The sequence below is a fragment of the Pogona vitticeps genome, chromosome 2, assembly GCF_051106095.1.
Source record: "Pogona vitticeps strain Pit_001003342236 chromosome 2, PviZW2.1, whole genome shotgun sequence".
Lineage (NCBI taxonomy): Eukaryota > Metazoa > Chordata > Lepidosauria > Squamata > Agamidae > Pogona > Pogona vitticeps.
The window spans coordinates 164,702,555-164,720,983 of record NC_135784.1 but is presented as its reverse complement, the minus strand read 5'-3'; the positions used below and the strand labels follow the sequence as shown (position 1 = coordinate 164,720,983).

Genomic DNA, 18,429 nt, shown 5'->3' with positions numbered 1-18,429 from the left:
TCTTAGGGCCATCAGCCCCTCTTTGTCCTTCTTTTTTAAATTACAAAAGTGATATACAGTATATTGATAGAATAGCATGAGCCTTCTCTCCGCCCCCCTTTTCTCTTCTTCCCTTTACTCACTTGCCCCCTTTTCCTTATTTCCCTGCACATCTCTCCATCTCAGTTCTTGGCTTTTTAAATTTTTTTCCCTTTTGCACAGCATCGGGAGAAGGAAGCAGGCTTCAAAAGAGTATTGCAGTGTTGTGAAGCCCAGGGTTAAAAAAAGAGAAACTTTGATGCAATGTCCCTTTCTTTACAATTCAAAGCAGGAAATATCCTTTTCTGTGCTTAAGCCCTCTTTCACCCACAAGGGGCAGGGGGGAAGGCTGTCTGAGCAATGTATTTATGTTGTTTTGTCATGGTGGCGGCGGTGGCTGCTATTAGCAATTTATCAATAGTGTATCCTTTTTAAAAATAATTTTAAAAAAAGGATATTGATAAATTGCTAGTAACAATTAAAAAATTAATTTTTTAAGAAATGGTTACAAGCGCAGTGACCATGAAATGGCCACAGTGCCCAGAAACCCAATCCCTTTGCAAAGCAAATAAATTGACAGCAGTATTCACACATGCTGAAATGATAAAGTGATTCATCACTGGTACAATTTAGAACAGTCCTCCTAATGAGGAGGAAATAAACTGACTACTGGGGAAAATGAATTGATGTTAACCATGCATCATGTGAATTGAAAATTTTGAAACAATCCAAGTAATGGCAAAAATGGTATAACTGGGGTTCTTTTGGCAAATGTGATCGAGCCCTAACTCAAGGTGGCTGCAGTTTCTCTTCTCACAATGTCAGTGATGTATACCAATATATTTATTTCATGTCATGCTAAGAGAAAACATTTTCATGAAGACTTCTAGCTTTCCCTCCAGACCCTAATTTGTGCATCTCCCTTATTTGAAGTTTCTTGACAATCTGTTTCTTGGTCTCTCCTAGCTTTTTTTGCACGCTCCCCAAGATCAGAGTGCACAACATTGTGATTTTTATGAGGTAGGCATCTCTCTTGTTGTCTCCGGCTGTCAGGGACTAGAAACAGGAGAGTCATTCGCAGGTCAATTTCTTTAATTATATACAGTTCCACCACTAGATGTCTTAAGAAAAGATTGATGGGGATTGTTCCGTTCTCCGTGTGATGTATGACCTAAGTAAGAGTAAGGAGCCATAAGTCAGATTTGTATGATCTGTACTGAAAGAAAAGTATTTTTTTTAAAAAACCCAGCTGATAGTAATTTTGAATTAAAAGCATCTGAATTCTCTGACCTGGATAAGCGACAGTGCAAGCATATTTCATTCTTTAGAAAAATGTGCAAAGCTGCAGATTGGGTACCTATATCTAGGTGATTAAAGAAAATGGTTCCTAGTGTGGCCTTTGAAATGGCACTGCACAACTATTCCATGCTTTCCTTGGTGGATGCTCAACAAGCTAGCGAAAGTGATGGGAAAACACAGGAAATGACATTGTCTTGGATCCAATGTACATGAAGCTGGGCTCTGGTATAAGGAAAAAGAAATCTCATTGGTTGGGGGACCGAGTATGGGCTTTTTCCTTGAAAGCTTCTCTTTTGTTTTGCCTTCAGGACTTCAGTGAAGATCTCCTACATTGGCCATATAACTCAGAGTTCCTTGGAGACATATCATTATGTGGATTGTGGTGCAAATTTTACAGCTACCCATGCTGGTTCATGGCCGTCTAGTCTAGAAGATGCTGCTTGAGATGGCTAATCTGTTTCAACGAGAATAAGAAGTGGAATCCTGCTGCTGTTTAGCTTTAGGACTGCTTAAAAAGAGATGATCTTTTGGTTTGAGACGGATGAAATGTGACTTTTGCTGTTACAAAATGGAAAGTATGAGTCTAGCTTCTATACAATATTCCATATCTGGGCTGTGCCTAGGCACTACTTTGAAGAGAACCTGCATAGTTTTTCAAGATGACAATTCCTCCCCCATCCCCCAGCGTGGAACGTCTGCCTCTAGCTTGTGCTATTTTGGCTTGGTTGGATCCCTCTGCTTCTTTTTGAGATGTCAGATTTCTCAGCTTCTGCTTTAAATTAGGTAAGGACATGTTTCTGGAAGTGTTTTATCCCATGCATTTCTACAATATGTGGAAGGAAAGACACCTAGCTTCCAGATATGGAAGCTTACTTCTTATATTCTGGTCTTATATTTACATTTTGCTTACTATCCCAAGAAAAAATACAACACCCTGATTTGGAATATTGTTAGTGCAGAAGAGGACAACTTCACATTTTGTTGGATTAGAACTCTACAACCATAGCCACTACAGGCAGTGAGGGATGATGCGTGTGATCCAGTACCTTGAGAACCAGAGTTTGCCCCTCGCTGACGGAAACATCCATGAAATCCCTGTTTTCCTGGATGTTATTCTTTAAACTACCTTTTACTATATCAACAACTTGTTAAGTACACCATTCTGAGGAGCACTCTATGCAAGAATTCTAACACTTCCGCATTTGTTTTGATTCCCCCCCCCCTTTTAATACTTGGGTATCCTAGAAGGGCTATCGTCTTCCATTACCTGCATCAGGATAGTCTATATGCAGAGTGCACTTCAAATCTTTGTAGCTCCTGATTTTCTAGGTTGAGCCAGTGATTTGTGCTGCTGGAATAGAAGAGCTTGATTTGTATGTGTGTGCATATTTCCAGTAGCAACATGCATTTTTCATTTGTAGAGATGGGCACCTTGGTTCGGAGGTTTGTGCTGGTTTGTCAGTGTAGTACAGGTGCCATGTGTTCCTTTCCCTAACCCCCAACCCCCCCCCCCCGCAAGCTCTCCCACTCACCAGCTGGCACACACTGCTCTTTGTGTGATTGTCAGTTGTGGCTGGAACATGGACTTCCCTTCTCCATCTCCTCTGGCAGCTGCCCACTCAGACAAAGAGGCAGGGCAGGAATTCCTGCAGTGCTGCCTTTGAGTGGGCAGCTGCTGGAGGTGACGGCGAAGGGAAGTCTACGCTTTTGCTGCAACTGGACAGTTGTGCAAAAAGGAGAACAGCAGTGTGCGCTGGCTGGTGAGGGAGGGAGCCGGCCAGGAGGCAGGAAGGGAATGTGCCGCACCTGTGAACCAGCACACACCTCCGAACCCATCTCTAGTAATGTGCTCTTTTTAATGTCTCTAAATTAGAGATGAGCAACTTGGATCTATCTAGCTGTTATCAGACTACAGTTGCCATCATCCATTATTTACTATGATTTCTAGGACTGATGGGATCTGTAGTCTAGCAACATCTAGAAGGCTGCAGTTGGTTATGTTCAATTCAAGGTGGGACATCTTCATGAATGAAGTAGAATTTGAAGGAGAATGAGAGGCTACTGTGGCTCTCCGATAATCCCTTTTTTTTTTCATATATGAGGCACAGTGGTTCATTTTTCCTTCTAAAGCTCTTCATGGTTCTACCCAGTCTACTGCAGTATTTTTGTCCTGAGGAAGAAATAGAAACCTATTTAAACTTGAAGTGAATTTTTAACTATATTTTTGGATATTTAAATGATGATGGGAGTTAATGTTTGTTTAGAATTTGTATGTTTTTGTTTAGGAGACTATGGAGCAGAACATTCTTAAAGATAATAAACCTTAAATTTGCTGTTTGAAAAGTGTTGATTTTTTAAATGAAGGTATATATGACTTGAAATGTGATTTTCTTTACATTCTGTGAGGGAACTGCAGAGGGTCTGGCTGTAGCCATCTTTTCCTTCTCAAATTGTATTTGAGCAAATCATTGATTCCCATAACCCAGAGGAAGGAGATACCATCATTTGGACATGCCATGCCAACTGCATCCTGAGAAATCTGTGGCCTGTTTACATCTGGATGGAGCTACTGATTTGTGCAATCTTATTGATTGAACAGAAAAGTTGGGGCCAGGGAAGGAGGGTAGGGACTTACTCACAATAGAAATGCTTAGTTGTTCGGATTACGTATGTTCAGGTTTTTTTTTTTTAAAGGGGCCTGAATTGTCAGATGGCACCTTTTTAAATTAAAAATTATGGGTGGCAGGCTTTCTTAAATGGGACTTTTCCTCCCCCCCCCTTTCATCTTCTGTGAGGCACCTCTAGCCAATATCATAGGTGGGCCGGTGACTGCAAGTTTCCACCAGTGGAAGAAATGTCTTCTTGATTCCACATTCTATAAAGCTCAGCTATCTTGTATCCCTGCAAAAGAAGACTTTAGTATCTCTTGGAGAGAACTGACCTCAAACCACCAAGTGGTTGCTTCAGATTGATTTGATGCTAGATTCACAATTGCCACGACTGACATGTCTTACTTGTTTGGGAGTGGTCTCAGAGCAGTGCCCCACACCGCCTGTGTGAGAAGCACCCCATTGTATAGGGGTGCAACAAGTGCTTGCCTTAAAGTCAGTTCTGTGTTGAGACATTTGTTTGCTCAGAACTCATTTGATCAATCAGTTTTTACTATATGTTATTGATTTTTAATTGTCCTGATTTTTGTAATTATTTGGCTGTTTTCTGATCCATTCATTGTTTACCACCAGATCATTTTTTATGAATTCTCATAATGAAATAGGTTTAATGTACTTGCCCCCAGTGTCTTAGCCTGGATCCTGTAAAAAACCCTGATTAGAAAATGCAATTGTGGTTCTGGGGGAAATTACCTCTGCCATCCATCTTGGGGAAACATGCACTTTATGTTATATCTACTTGAATAAAAATCAGACACTCTCGTCATAAGAGGTGGAATCAAGCAACCACCGTTTTCCTTGGCAGGGGTGGGGAATGTGTAGGCCTCCAGATGCTGTTGGATTACAATTCCTATCATCTCTTACCAGTGGCTATGCTGGGGTTTCAAAGAGTTGTAATAGAATAACAGTGGGAGGCTTATGTGTTCTCCGTTTCTGCTTTAAGATATCCCTCCTTGGACAATTGTCACCTGTGTCGTTTCTTTGTGTACTCATTGTTGAGTAAATTTTATGTCTGGTATGGTAAGAGGTGGTTCTTTTGGTGTGATGCATGGAGGAAGCCGGGAAAAGAGCTGGTATCTACCATGAAGAGGTGAAAAACGGAGTAGCTCTGTAAGTCCACCCACCACCAAACTCTCCACAGCAACCACAAGCAAGAATAACCAGTCATTGTTGTTATATCTTCTTACATTGTCACATACTTACAAGTTACAATCCAAGAGATTACATCAGCTGCACAGGGCCAATGGTATCAGCTCTGGCATCTCCGCCTTCCCCCCTCCCCACCACACCTTCCCCCAGAGAAAGCCAAAGTCCAGGGCTTCCGCCACAGATTCTGCCAGACCATTGTGCTGAATTGCCAGCCTAAACAGCATAAATTACATTCAGTCTTCAAGAGCCAATGCTGCTGGCCCCTCCTTTGTTCTTTTTTGGGCTCATGGGCTCTGGCCATCAGGGCAGGCAGTCTTGCTGAGGCCAAGATGCAGGGGAGCCTCCCCTCTCTACTTCTTGTGGCGTCAAGCCTAGCTCTCCTTGACATCGGGCCCCTTTGCCTCCACTGAGTGGCTGTGGGGTACAGGTCTCGTGCAACACAGTCGCCAATACATTCAGAGGGGTAGGAAAGGGTAATGTCACTGAGATGGGTGTCTGCCCCATTGCCTGATTCAAGAAGGTGCAGAGCAGAGCCAGTTACTGCCATGGTTGATACTGACTCCTGACCCACCCAGATCTGCCCGCAAAAGGGGTGAAGAGGGGATTCACAGCATTACCCTGATCACAGATTTGAAATAAAGCCTGAGACCACACCAGTCATCACAACCACACAGAGGCCTCTGCCAAAGCAAGAGACAGAAGGGCTGTAGACATCTGCATCAGGAGAGCTGCCAAACCAGAAAAGAGGAAAAAAGAGAAAGATTTCATCCTTTTTTTTTTCTGGCTCTCAAAATAAAACAATAAATTAAAAACAGTAAGATTAGTTAGAAAGGGAATGAAATCCATAGGAGTGGATGAGAGAATGGGGCTTATTACAAATCATCCTTTCTTTTTAAAAGGATATGTTTTAAACGCTAGGGCCTTTGTTGCTTATAAAGATACTCCCACATAGTTTTGGCTGGGTTCTCAGCATCCATACAAGACGGGTATCTTGTAGAATCAATCCCTCTTAAAACACCCAGCCCTTTCGTCACCCGTGTTTGTGTTTGGCCACCAGCTGCTTCATCATTAGCTGCCCTTTTGGAATAACCTGCAAGGGTGAAAGAGCTCTTAAGAACAAGGTGGAGGTACCCTTGGGCCTTCCATGGCGCATAATAAGATATATACATATGTATTTATTTCAGTGCAAGGGTCAGGCCCAGGAGCCTGGGGAACGTTGGCAGAAGGAATGTGTTTCAGTGCAGTTTGAATAAGGTGTGTGCATGGTTTTGCCAGGTTACGATGGGGTGATCCTGAGTCTGCCTGAGGAAAAAGGCAAGGCAATCAGTTTGGATCAAACACAGCAGAACAACACTGGCTGACTGTTTTGGCCGAGAATGCACCTTGTTGCCAATGGCCTGTGCTACGGCCTCTCAAAATGTCGAAGAAAAATGCCTCAGAAAAACAAGCGTTAGGAGCACTGGCCTCTTAATAAAAATATCCTTCTCGTTGGAAAAAACAACAACAAAATGCTCTAGGCTTAAAAAGAGAGAGGCTGCTGCTTCACTTCCTTAGAAAAACAGAGGCTGTTTTCCCTACAGGGATACTCCTGGCTCTCCCTCTATGGCTCCAGGAGCCAGGATGTCTCGTCTTCAGCATATGACAGAGAAGAAAACCCAGCGGGTGACAGGAGTTAAGGAACAAGAGCTTGAATGGTGGATTCTCCCCAACCGAGCGGTGTCTTCCATTCTTCCATTGTCGCTTTGCTTCCCCCGGCCCCATGTTGTGTGTCCCTGGCTCCACGGAGATGGCTGGAGTCCCTTCTAGTGTCCCCACAGCCCAGATGCTCTCAGTAAGCTGAGCACCCTGAACCCACAGATAACTGAGGCAAGGGGCTGGTTGGTGTTCCCAGAAGAAGCCAATGAAGTGGCCTGAGCGCTCCCTTCTCAGCTTTCTGTTCACCCACCGCCACCCCCCTGTGGCACCACGGTCGGAAGCACGCTCCTAGCTCCTTCAACGCTCTGCACACCCATCCTTGTTTTTAGGCCCGCTTCAAGTTGCTTCACTGAGGCTCAAGTCACTGACCACTTCAATAACACTGATTTACATTCCACCTTCAAAGCTAGTTACAAACACAGAAAGAAAGGGAAAGGGAAAAAAAAACCCCACAAAACTGCTTGCCCTCCCCCTTGTTCCCTAAAGTTCTCTCCCCACCCCACCCGTGATGAAGGTGACACAACTGTCCTGGGCCCTGCTTCTTCCCTCCTAAGTGCTTGGATGCTGGGTGCCCTGCAGGCCTCTCTTTCCCAGCCGGCCGGGAGAGATGGCCGTTGTCCTGGCAACTGGCGGAGCCGCTCCAGGCCTGGGAGCGAGAGAGGGTGAGCTGGGCGTCCCCCTGGCCGGTGCCTGCGCTCAGCAGAGCCAATCAAAGGAGGACTCGGGATGGCAACGGCCACGCCCTGCACAAGGCAGGCGGTCCTCATCCAAACTGCTCGGTGTCCGGGTCCAGATGCCAGAGGGGAGTGAGGTCTCCCTAAGGAGGGTAGGTCTCAGTCACTGGATATCCCTCCTGGCACCATGTGGATGGGGAAGAGGATCCCCCTGGCATGCTACACCAGGGCAGTTCGGGCCTCAGTCCTCCCCACGCTGGCACTACTGCTCTTCCGGCGCAGGCCAGGGGTGGCAATGGTGCTGTAGCCTTCGTTTGGGCAACCGTGTTGCAAAAGGATGTCAATGCATTCCTGGCTCCCAGATCGGCGGGCGTAGAAGAGGGCGGTGTGGCCCACGGCATCCCAGGCTTTCACATCAGCACCATACTGTGGGGGACGAAAGAATGGTTGAGTAGCATTGGGCATTGGGCCCCACCACCCCCCAACCTTCCTCTCCTTGACTTATAGACACATCCAGGCTTATTTGGATAGCTGGAAAATTAGGGCTTCTGTGAGGAAGCAGATAAAGCTGCACCCTGGGCTGCCCTTTATATCCACTGCAGCCTGGGAAGAGGCTGCTTTCCCCTGCATACCTTGCTTTTTTTTTCAGTCCTTGTTATGTTTTCCCAAAATCCGTAAGGGCCGGTGGCTAGAATACCTTCTAATCCCAGCCCTGTTTCTCTGCAACCCTGGCACTCTGTTTTGTTGTAGAGAGACAATAGGGTCTGTCTGCATGTTGATTTTGCAAACACCCAGCTTTCATTATGCAGCCCTGGAGAGATTAATGTGTTGCCACCTCCCACTGGAGCTGCCTGGTAGAGTGCTTTGGTCCTGGAAATCAGCCCTAATCAAAGAGAGCCTCTTTTTCACCAAAAGGAATCCCCCACCTTAACCACTGTGATCCAGGGTGCGTGAGGAGAGCTGAAAGGAAGCCTCATTTTACCCTGAGCTTCCCTGTGTGCCTCTCTTCTATTTCCAAGAACTACTCACCCACACCAGAAGCTGGGTGATGACCACATGTGACAGGTCACAGGCCACGTGCAGGGCTGTGCGCCGGTCCTTGTCACCGGTAGGGGCATTGATCTGTTCCTTGGAACTGTGGGCCAGCAACAGCAGCACAGCATCCAAATCTTGCTCCAGCACTGCCTGGAAGAGCTGGCACCCCAAGGAGAGTTCAGAGTTGGGCAGTGGTGCCAGGAACAGCCGCTGCTCATATTTGGCTCGGATCCAAGACTCCCGCTCTTCTCTGAGAAGACAGACAGAGACAGAGAGGCCCTACTGGTCATGATGTTTTTATGGAATCCACAGGTTCAGAACCAGTGAATACAAGTCATTGAAGAACCATAGAAGGGACAGTGTTTGACTTCCATTCCTTACTGGCAGCCACTTCTTTCTCATAGTGGCCTACTGAGGCTGCGACTACATGGTCAAATACCATGGGATTTGTTCCACTTACAAAATGAACGGATTTGAAAATATTTTAGCTGATCACATGACACAAAGGCCAATTTGAATCTTTTCGACCCTTTTTGCTCTCAATGCACAGGTGTTTTTTTCTCTGCCACTGGAGGCTTGTAGTACTTTTTTCAAGCCAGGATGATTCAAATTGACTTTTTTCTGTGTGGTCAGTTGGCTCATAATGACAGGGCGTATGTCTTTTGGGTAGTGTCTCAGTGACGGAGGCAGTTGGAGCAGGATGTTCAGGACCACAGAAACATCCACCCCTGTGTTCTTTGCCCCCTGACCATGCTCTGATTTTTTTTCACTTTTTTTTAGCGCCAAATCACCTTACCACCTTAACACTAGTATTGATAGATCATCTCTGGGTGAGAAAATTTGTTTTAAAAAATAACAACCAAAAAAGAAACAACCCAGACAAAATAAAAGACATTCCTGTGGGATGTGCTATTTCTGTACACATTAAGAAGAACAAATTTGGAATGCTCCTATCTCTTCCAGAACATGGTATAACCCTTTCAAAACCAAGGAGTTTGACAGTGAACCATAAAATGATAGGCAGAGATGAGATGAGAGGGAGGAAGGAAATAAGAGGGGTTGGGGGCTGAAATGAGACTCTCATGGCATCCAGTATAAACAGTGAACTCCCGAATCAGTCCGCAGTCCTTGTGAAAGCTGAACTGAGAATTCAACCATTATACAGGCTGAAAAGCAATTAGCAGAAAAGCCAAATTGGAGCAATTCAGCTTGCCAATGTAGTTGCAGCCCTGAGTTGCTGGACTACAATGATGTTTAAGTCTGATCCATTCAGCAGGATTCTCTTTACATAGAGACAGATCAATCATACCAAACCAAAGGAACAAGTATGTACTTGGCAAACAAAGCATAAAGGAAGACTAAAATCCATGGCAGGGTATACCTAATTTTAAAAATCATTATTTTCTTTTCTACTAACTGTGATCATAGGTTTTAATCAATTAAGGGCACAATCCAGCCAAAGGTAAATGCTTTTAAGTTATCACTGGTTCCAGGGTGTAAAATACACTGCTTAACATCTCCACTGCCTTTGCTGGAAAATCAGTAGGACTTCAAATAGGTACATCATGCCCTTAATTGGTAACTTAACATAGCAAATTGTGCATGTTTACTAGTTGTACTACATTCATTTCAACAGGGGGAATGCCCTGGAGATTATATATTGGGCTGCAGCAGTACTACATGGTCACTGTGTAATAATAATGCAGCAACTTGCACCCACCGTGATGACTCGCAGGTGGGTTTCCGACGTCCCTGCGTGCACTTCTCCCAGACACTGTTGGCCATCTCGTTGCCAATGGAAGTGAGCACCAATGTGAGCTCCAGGGGCCAGTCGTCTAAGTCAAGGGAGCGCACGCGTGACAGGTGGGTGCCTAGATTCCGGTGGATGCCTGAGCACTCAATGCAGATTAGGGCCCCCAAGTTCAGGCTGGCCCAGGTGGGGTCTGGAGCAACGAAATTAAGCCAGTGAGAAATGAAGGAGGACTTGACCATCCCTCTTAGATAGAGATATGGTGAGAGATTTAAAAGTATAGTACAGTATCAGTAACCGCGTCTCAATGACAGCCCCCAAATTCAGACAACTGTGTTGATCCAGGTCAACAGGCCAATGAGTTTTTTTTTTCTTGTGATCATAGCTAATTTACAGACATTGGTATAATTTTTTATTTTTAAATTTGTCAACATCTTCTCACTTCTCCTACTCTCGTGGCCCACTTGGTGTTTGCTGACTATAGCCCATCACTCTCTGAGCAGAAATCACATCCCATCTTTGTTCATGATGATACCTAGCACTCCAGATAAATGTTAAACAAGCAGCACTAATATCCCTTGTCTCCTGTGTCACCATAAAGTAGGTGCAGGCAACCTCCAAAAGTCTCAGGGCCCCAAATATCCATCTCTGGATTTTGCAGAGCTGCATCTGCCCTCCTTCAATTTTCTTTTGGTGTTTTTTAATTTAACTCGAAAATTCCCATTGTATCCTCTAGTGTCCTTTAAAAAAAAACACCTTGGAAGGGTGTATGGAAGTCCCTCAAAACATGGCAAAGTTGCCTCCCACACCCCTCGTGTACATGCAGACTTTTTCGGTCCAATTGTTTTGGGGTATGTGGTGGGACTCATTGGAGTCTCCCATGTAGTAAAGAATCAACCAATGCACTCAGCAGCACTCACAAACCTGGCACCACCCAGGTGCTTTCGACTACAACTCTGAAGAAGACTCCAGCCAGACTCAGCTAGGATTGTAACCCTTACCTAAGGAATGGACAGTAGACAGGAGTAGGCAGTGTCCAATGGCAGCATCCCAATCCTAGCGCTTTCAGTTCTAATCCTTCCAAAGCCCCGCTCCTAAGGAAGGATGCCCTCTATGGCTCACTCTAGTCTAGAGACCACTATTTTGTATGGGGATTAAATACTTACTGAGTGCTCCACAGTCCACACACAAGGAATTGCCTTTGGCATTACGGATGGCCTGGATGGCCACGGCTTCACTCTGGCTGTCCATCCGAGCCTGCACAGACGATAGGAGAAGCTAGGAAGCATGCCATTGTACTACTTGTTCCAGAGCTTGAGGTCAAGTACCTTGAAAACTGTTCCTTATTTCCTCTCTCCTCAAGCAGACATCACAGAGATGAATGAGTACAACTATTTCTTTTAAATCCCTCTTCACAATCTGTGTGAGTTTTGTTCTGCAATCTTAGCCTCAATTCATGGCTGTAACAGGGTAGCTACTGGATATATCGCTTTGTTCCTTGCATCTCTGTATTTATATGAGCACCGCCTTCCAGCTCATACAAATATATATAATAAGATCCCAGCACAATCAAAGCTAGCCTAGTGGAGAGGAGACTAGAGACTAGAATCCTTTCCCCTGACATACTAGGTAACTGATTGGAGGAGCATTCATTCCTATAAACCTGAAGGTTGAAATGGTAAGGTCCAAACACAGACGTAGTCACCTGAATCAGGTGAGTAAATCTTGTGGTGTTCCACATGGTGTTGAACTGTAATTTCCATTAACCCTAGCCAGCACAGATAACAGTGAGAGATGATGGGAGAGTAGTTGTTCAACTCCACCTGGAAGGATACAAGTTGCTTCCACTTCATCTAAGTGAAAGTAAAGACAATAAGAAATGACTGTCTGTGAATGCATTCACTTGCATGGATCTTCCCTTATTTCATGTCTCCCAACTCTTCCCCACTAATCCTCAGAGGCTCTTCAGAAAAGTACCTCCCCCCCCCGCCACTCCTTGGCTCATACTATGAGCTGTCAATTACTTTGATGGTACTGTGCACATAATAGTAACATCCAGTACCAGCTACACAGCTGTCTGATTGCTAGGATTCTCACAGCTGCCTCTTACGCTGGAGAGTCCTTACTACCGCCTAACAATCTAAAGTCCAGCGGGAAAACCTATTCAAGTTAAAAGGGCTTCCAGAAACGACCTTTTTAGCATAGTGGTGCCCTTCTGGGAACATCCTGATTGCATTTAATCCAAAACTTCCTGGAACAGTCTTTCCCCATAGAGAGAGCCTGAGCTCAGGCATGGATGGAGGTGGGATAGTCCTGCAAGTATGAAGCAAAAGCCTCTTCTACATGGTGGTCATTGGCTGGCAACTGTGATGCCAGAAAGAAATGCCCAGTCCCTGTCTAAGCGAGAATTTTTTTAAAAAAGGTTTTTCATAAGAGAGAAAAAAAAACCAGGGCAGTGAATGAACTGGTAAATGCATGAACAGTTAGCATGTACCAAAAACCCATGGATCTCCTTCCTGAAGCACACTGGGATGAAACAAGATTACTGGCTATGCCAGCATTTGGCTCAATGACATGCACGCGTGTTATATATATATATCCGCTTAACTTCCTTCTTCCTCCTCTCTCCCAGTTCATTAGCTCCCACTGAGCCGGATCATCTGTCACAATCCTTCTTCCAGCTGAAGGCTCCTAGTTCTTTGAGCAGTCACTTTCAGCTATTCCCAATATTTTCTCTATGACTGCTTGTTCTTCCTTCCTAGCTTTTTTGCCCCCTCATGACTGCAATTCTCATCTTGCTATCAGCACCTGCAGGTGGGAGTGAGGTAATGTTTCTAGACATGTTCTGTTTCGTGTTCGAGTAGTGATCCCAAAAACGTGCCATCCTGATGGAGGTTTACATTATATCCCTGCCTCTGGCTTCTACTCATCCATTCTTAGCTGACTGCTGGTTGTTTGTCCCTCAGAGGGCCATCTCCCTCGCTGTATGGAATTCATGCCTGAGACATATCCATGAGGTTCCTGGAATCACAGAGGCGGAATGAACAGGAAGGTCATCTAGTCCAAACTCCTGCAGGTGCAGAAAACCTACTGGAGCATATAATGGATTTTCTTTTCCTGTCTTTCAGATATCACCTTATCCTCTTAAATCTCATTCCCAAATGTCACCAAGCAGACCTCATGACATTTGCCTACCTTCTTCCCTCTCCACCCTGTCTCTCCCTCTGTGGCTTCTCTGTTGTCACTTTCAGATTGTAAGCCTTTCAGGAGCAGACAGCTGACTGTGCTGCCTAGATAATACAGTAAAAGGTGATGTATATGCATATTTCAATCATCATAACCTACACAGATAACCATCATAACCTAACACAGATCATTATGAGGTCAATGGTTGTTGTGGGTTTTCCAGGCTGTTTGGCCATGTTCTTAACAACCACAACAACCATCGGATCCCGTCCGTGAAAGACTTCGAGAATACATTATGGGGCCAGTTGGGAGTGCAAAGAGGTTCATACCTTGTTCTTGCTGCTCTCGCAGCACTGTAGGCTAGCCAAGATCTGGCTCTCGATGGCCTGGACCCAGGAGTCCCTCTCCTCAAAGCTGCTGGCCTCAAAGTGCCAGGTCTGCCCTGTGCTGGAGACGATGATGAACTCAAAATTCTCCTCCTCTGTGGGTGCGAAAGAGCAGGCTCAGGCAGGACAGCAGGTGAGGCTCGAGTTCCCCTATACCCTCCAAATGAGGCTGGGGGGCCCCCATTCCCTCCCTGTGCTCACTCGGTCAGGGGTGTCTGATAAATCAAGGGGTGGGTAAAATGGCAGTTTGATCAATAACAATTCTGCTGGGGACACAGTAGGGACCTTGTGTTAGCTAACCTATTAGTCCAATAAGGTGAGGCTGACAGAATGCTATGAGGTCATCACCTTTCTTAGGGCAGGAAACCCCTTATTACAAATATCTAAACACAGACCACTGCATATATTTGCCATGCTAATATTATTCACACAGTTTTCTTGCTTTTTCTCACAAGAATGCTGTCAAGACAAGTTGCTAATTGCCATTGTTACAGTTGGTGGGCTGAAGCTGGGGTATTTGTAGAAAGCCACGCAGTGGGTCCATGGCAGAGATGAGGCTTGAACTCAGATATCCTCACTTCCTCCCATGCTTTAACTTTAGCTCATACTCTTTGGCTTCTTGAGAGCCACTGAAGATGGCAGCCCTAGCCAGCAGGAAACTAGGAACAGCTTGCCCAAACTCCTGGCGCAGGTGCCCCCAAATCTAGCAATAAAGTGTGCAGTGCAAAACAAAGCAAAACAAAACAAGCAACGTGTGCTGCTTATATAGTACTTAAAGTTCTCTCTGGGCAGTACAGACTACACTCTAGGCCAAAACAGCATAGCCCTATTTCCCTTCTCCACTGAATGCTTTGACTAGAGAAGGAAGGCATATGCATGAACACAGGAAAGGAAACAGCAGTGTCCACATACTGGGTCTTCTCAAGTAACCAGAAATAACTGCTGCCACTTCCCTGAGATTCTTATAGTTTGACAAGAGGGCTGGAGTTTGAGGGGAGGGATCTTTTTTGGGTTTGAGTCCTGACAGGGGTTGCTTTGGGCATCCCTTTGCTTGGCACCACCAGATATACAGCCTTTCCCTGCAAGAGCTTAGAAGTGCTCCCTTTTTGGGTCCACAACTCGCAGAAACACCCCAGCCAGCACAGCTAAGTCATGCTGGTTGGATGATCAGTCCAAAAAAAGTGGAATTCCAAAGCTCTGGCTTCCTCTGAAAAGGTGGAAATGGAAACTACAGGGGCTACAATGCTTCTTGCATACTCAGCCCTTTTTGCCCCCCCCCACCGCCTTTGCTTTACAGCTCACTGAATAATGTGTCCAGACCAGAGGTGAAGGTGGCACAGAAGAGGATGCTCTGTCTTATGTGAAACAAAGGCAGTAAGGGGGCATTAGTTAGTGTCAGACTAGCAGTGACTAGATTAATATTAAAATTTATATATGATCTCATAGCTCATTGAGCCTGTCATGCTTTGCGTTTGGAGGATAAAATCGGGGGTGCATCTGGGGGTGGTATCCTCAACTCTGCCTGAACTCTTTGGAACAAGGTGGGAATAAAAATGTAATCAATGCATAATGAATAATAATAATTTTCTTTTAAAATTATTGCCCGCCCTATTGTCCTGCAGAACTTTCAGCACAGTCTCAATGTTAGAATGGGATACATAAAAGCAAGTAAGAAATAGGCAGGTTGTTTTATCAGTTTCTGATTTTCCTGATCATTAAGTTCATCTGGTCCTGTTGCCATAACAGTTTGCAATTTAAAAAGAAAACTCCCATGTATATAGATTTTCATGGATTTCCCCCTAATCTACATCTTTTGTATGCAATTTTGCTTATTCTTTTTTTCCAAAGCAATTTTCCCCTAATATATTATGCATTTGTATGTTATTTTCACAAATGGATTCATTATCGTTTCATTTCTTTCACCTGAAAACGCTATTTCAACATCTTTAAAATGGCAAACAGCAAAGGGGACTCTGTGATTCAGCTTGCATACTGGTCTAGGAAGCAGATTATCTAGGTTTTCCAAACAAATTTCACTCTTATCACTCCTTTTGACTTGATCAAAGCTTTTTATCAGGTTAGATGGAAGGGCAAAATAGCTGAGCATTATAGGGACTCATGCCAAAATCAGTGGCTTCCCTTAACCCACCCACCCATCCCCTTCAGGGCTCCTCTTTCTGCATTTGTCTGCCAAGGAACCATTGCATTGCAGTTTTCTGGGGGCATATATTCTAAGGTATACTATTGATATGTGTAACGTGTTGGCCTACTGGGATTCACCTACTCAAACTGAGAGCTAAAGTAACTGGAAAACACTCAACAGTTCTCATAGCTGAACAATGCCAGAAAAGATGGCAATGTGTCAAACGATTTCTCAGCCTCTTCTCAATCCATGACTCATAACGTTTCTGGGATTGTGAGATCTGACAGCCATGTGAGGGGGAGCCCTCAATTCACTTCTCAGGGCTTAAGTTCCAAACAAGTCATCCCTGATAAATTTCTCAGGAATACCATGGTTCCCTAAAACATAGTTTGAGAAATGCCAACATGACAGATTTCTGAGAGTTCAGCCATCTTTGTGCACACGGTGTGAGAACGGAGGGACAGGAAGTACTTCCTTTTTGGCCAGAGAACCAAATGTGAAAGTTGTTCTCTTGGTCAGAGGGGAAGCACGGGGGAAGGTAGACATCTACGCAGGCCACATGTCACGAGGTAAGCACAATTGCATGCAACAGGCGCCATGGCACAAAAAGAGCCCGCACCTGCCACCGTCGCTCATTACCTGTTTTATAAATATTTCTTAAACTACCAAAGGTTTTTAATTTCCACATTTTACGCTTGGCTGCAGAGGGTCCGGAGGGGAAGCAGGAAGCAAGAAGCAGAGAAAGAGAAGGGAGGAAAAGAAGAAAAGGGGAGAAAGTTCAGAGGAGGAAAAAAATAATAAAAAAGCAGAGGCTATCAGAACCCACAGACCCAGGGAACAGGGTGGCAGTGGAGGTGGTGGTTGCATGAAGCGTGGCAGAAAGCAGTGGGGGAGAAATCTGTGAGAGCAGTGGCAACCCCTCGGTGGGCAAAGGGGGCACTGAGTGAAGCCCTATTCAGAGTGGAAATGGCAGGCTTTGCAACAGCTACAGCAATACAGGCAGAACTGAGTGTAGTGACCTGCCCAAATGGACTTAACACAATTCCTTCTGGATTGAGAAAGTGAGGGGGGCGCTATCTTTCAGGGATGCCATTGCTGTCAGTGTAGCTTCCCTGTAACTGAGAATAATATGTACCCCCTCACCCCACCACCAGGCTATCTCCCCCGGTCTGTCTGTAGCCCTATTCAGGCACTACAGCCTGGAACTGGGTAAGGTTTGAAGCATGATGGAGATGGGGGCATGTAGGGAAAACTCTGATACCCCCCATCCTCACCCCACTTGGAAGTGAGACAGACCTTTGTGTGCTCCCAGCGACAGTCTGCACTGGGGATTATACTACTTCCTACCAAATACGTTCATAGCATTTCTGGAATTCGGAGATCTGATGAGGTGTATCTCCCAAATGAAAAACAGAAATGCTGTAAGCTCATTCAGCTGAACAGGCTTGTGAATGCAGATGTCTGCTGTGAAGGAGTGAAAGTCTGCCTGACATTCAGCTGAGTTGAAAGGGTAAGTATTAACCTGCATCCCCATGTCACCTCCATGCTTCAAGCCCTAGCTAGTTTCAGACTGTAATGCCTTGAATGAGGCTTCTGCATTTCTGAGTTCAGTCAGGGGGAGAAGTGGAGGAGCACAGTGGGGCTTCACTAAAGTTAAAGCAGCCTCTTTCTGGGATCTTCCCCCTCCCTGAGTGCTTTCAGAAATGGCATTTTCATCTTTCATATAGGATTGCTTTGAAAATCAGGTAGTTGCTAAATGTAACAGGGAAATTCCAGCAGTAACACAAATGAATGCCTAACGGGGTGTATGTTGATGACTATGCATTATATACCAGTCACTGAAGAACACAACCAGGAGATTGCTATTCCTGTTGTCCTTCTGCCCTGTCTACCTCTCATACACATGAGGCAGAGTTGACCCAGAAGGTAAAATTCATTGGGGGAGAACCCTTGCACAAGCCTCACCAAAATATCAGAAGAGATAAAGAGTTGTGCTGGATCAAGTGGTAAGCCACTTTCCAAAGCTAACCATATGTAGTATAGCGTAGTACACTACATATGGTAGGTCAGCAAACAAAAGAGAAGCACAAGCACAGTGTAGTGATCTTCTGCTTGTGTTCTACAGCCAGAGCAGGCAAAGGGAAGCACAAGCTGAGGCCTATAATGATATCTTAGGTTTCTAAACGGTGGCTGCAGATATGACCCATCAACTCACATTTCGTTATTCAGACAGCTCTTTCATAATACCTGCATTTGGAATAGATACTCCTATGTGAAGGCGAAATCATATCTCAGTAAATGTACAGAGTGTTCCATTCCTAGTAAAGGGATTGTTTACTACAAATGCTGTAAGCCGCCCAGAGACCTTTGGGTAGTGTGGGCGGCATATAAATTAAATAAATAAATAAATAAATAAAATATATTT

At 45.0% G+C, this 18,429-nt stretch overlaps 2 protein-coding genes across 8 annotated transcripts in view; one reads left to right on the top strand and one right to left on the bottom strand.

Moving 5' to 3' along the window:
- Positions 1 to 2,819, top strand: part of TMEM106C (transmembrane protein 106C) — a 55,725-nt gene extending 52,906 nt beyond the window's left edge. For all 4 annotated transcript variants that reach the window (XM_072991090.2, XM_078384627.1, XM_020784515.3 and 1 more), the window contains exons 7-8: positions 985 to 1,038; positions 1,626 to 2,819. In XM_072991090.2, the coding sequence (XP_072847191.1) occupies positions 985 to 1,038; positions 1,626 to 1,761 (190 nt within the window). In that variant the 3' untranslated portion in view covers positions 1,762 to 2,819. The remainder of the gene's footprint in view (positions 1 to 984; positions 1,039 to 1,625) is intronic.
- Positions 2,820 to 7,477: 4,658 nt separating this feature from the next.
- AGAP2 (ArfGAP with GTPase domain, ankyrin repeat and PH domain 2) overlaps positions 7,478 to 18,429 on the bottom strand; it is a 147,751-nt gene continuing 136,799 nt past the window's right edge. For 2 of the 4 annotated variants that reach the window (XM_020784520.3, XM_020784517.3), the window contains exons 14-19: positions 16,644 to 16,703; positions 13,805 to 13,956; positions 11,456 to 11,546; positions 10,260 to 10,482; positions 8,534 to 8,789; positions 7,478 to 7,930 (exon numbers count right to left, since the gene is read on the bottom strand). In XM_020784520.3, the coding sequence (XP_020640179.3) occupies positions 7,724 to 7,930; positions 8,534 to 8,789; positions 10,260 to 10,482; positions 11,456 to 11,546; positions 13,805 to 13,956; positions 16,644 to 16,703 (989 nt within the window). In that variant the 3' untranslated portion in view covers positions 7,478 to 7,723. The remainder of the gene's footprint in view (positions 7,931 to 8,533; positions 8,790 to 10,259; positions 10,483 to 11,455; positions 11,547 to 13,804; positions 13,957 to 16,643; positions 16,704 to 18,429) is intronic. The other 2 variants (XM_020784521.3, XM_020784518.3) reach the window with 1 other exon arrangement.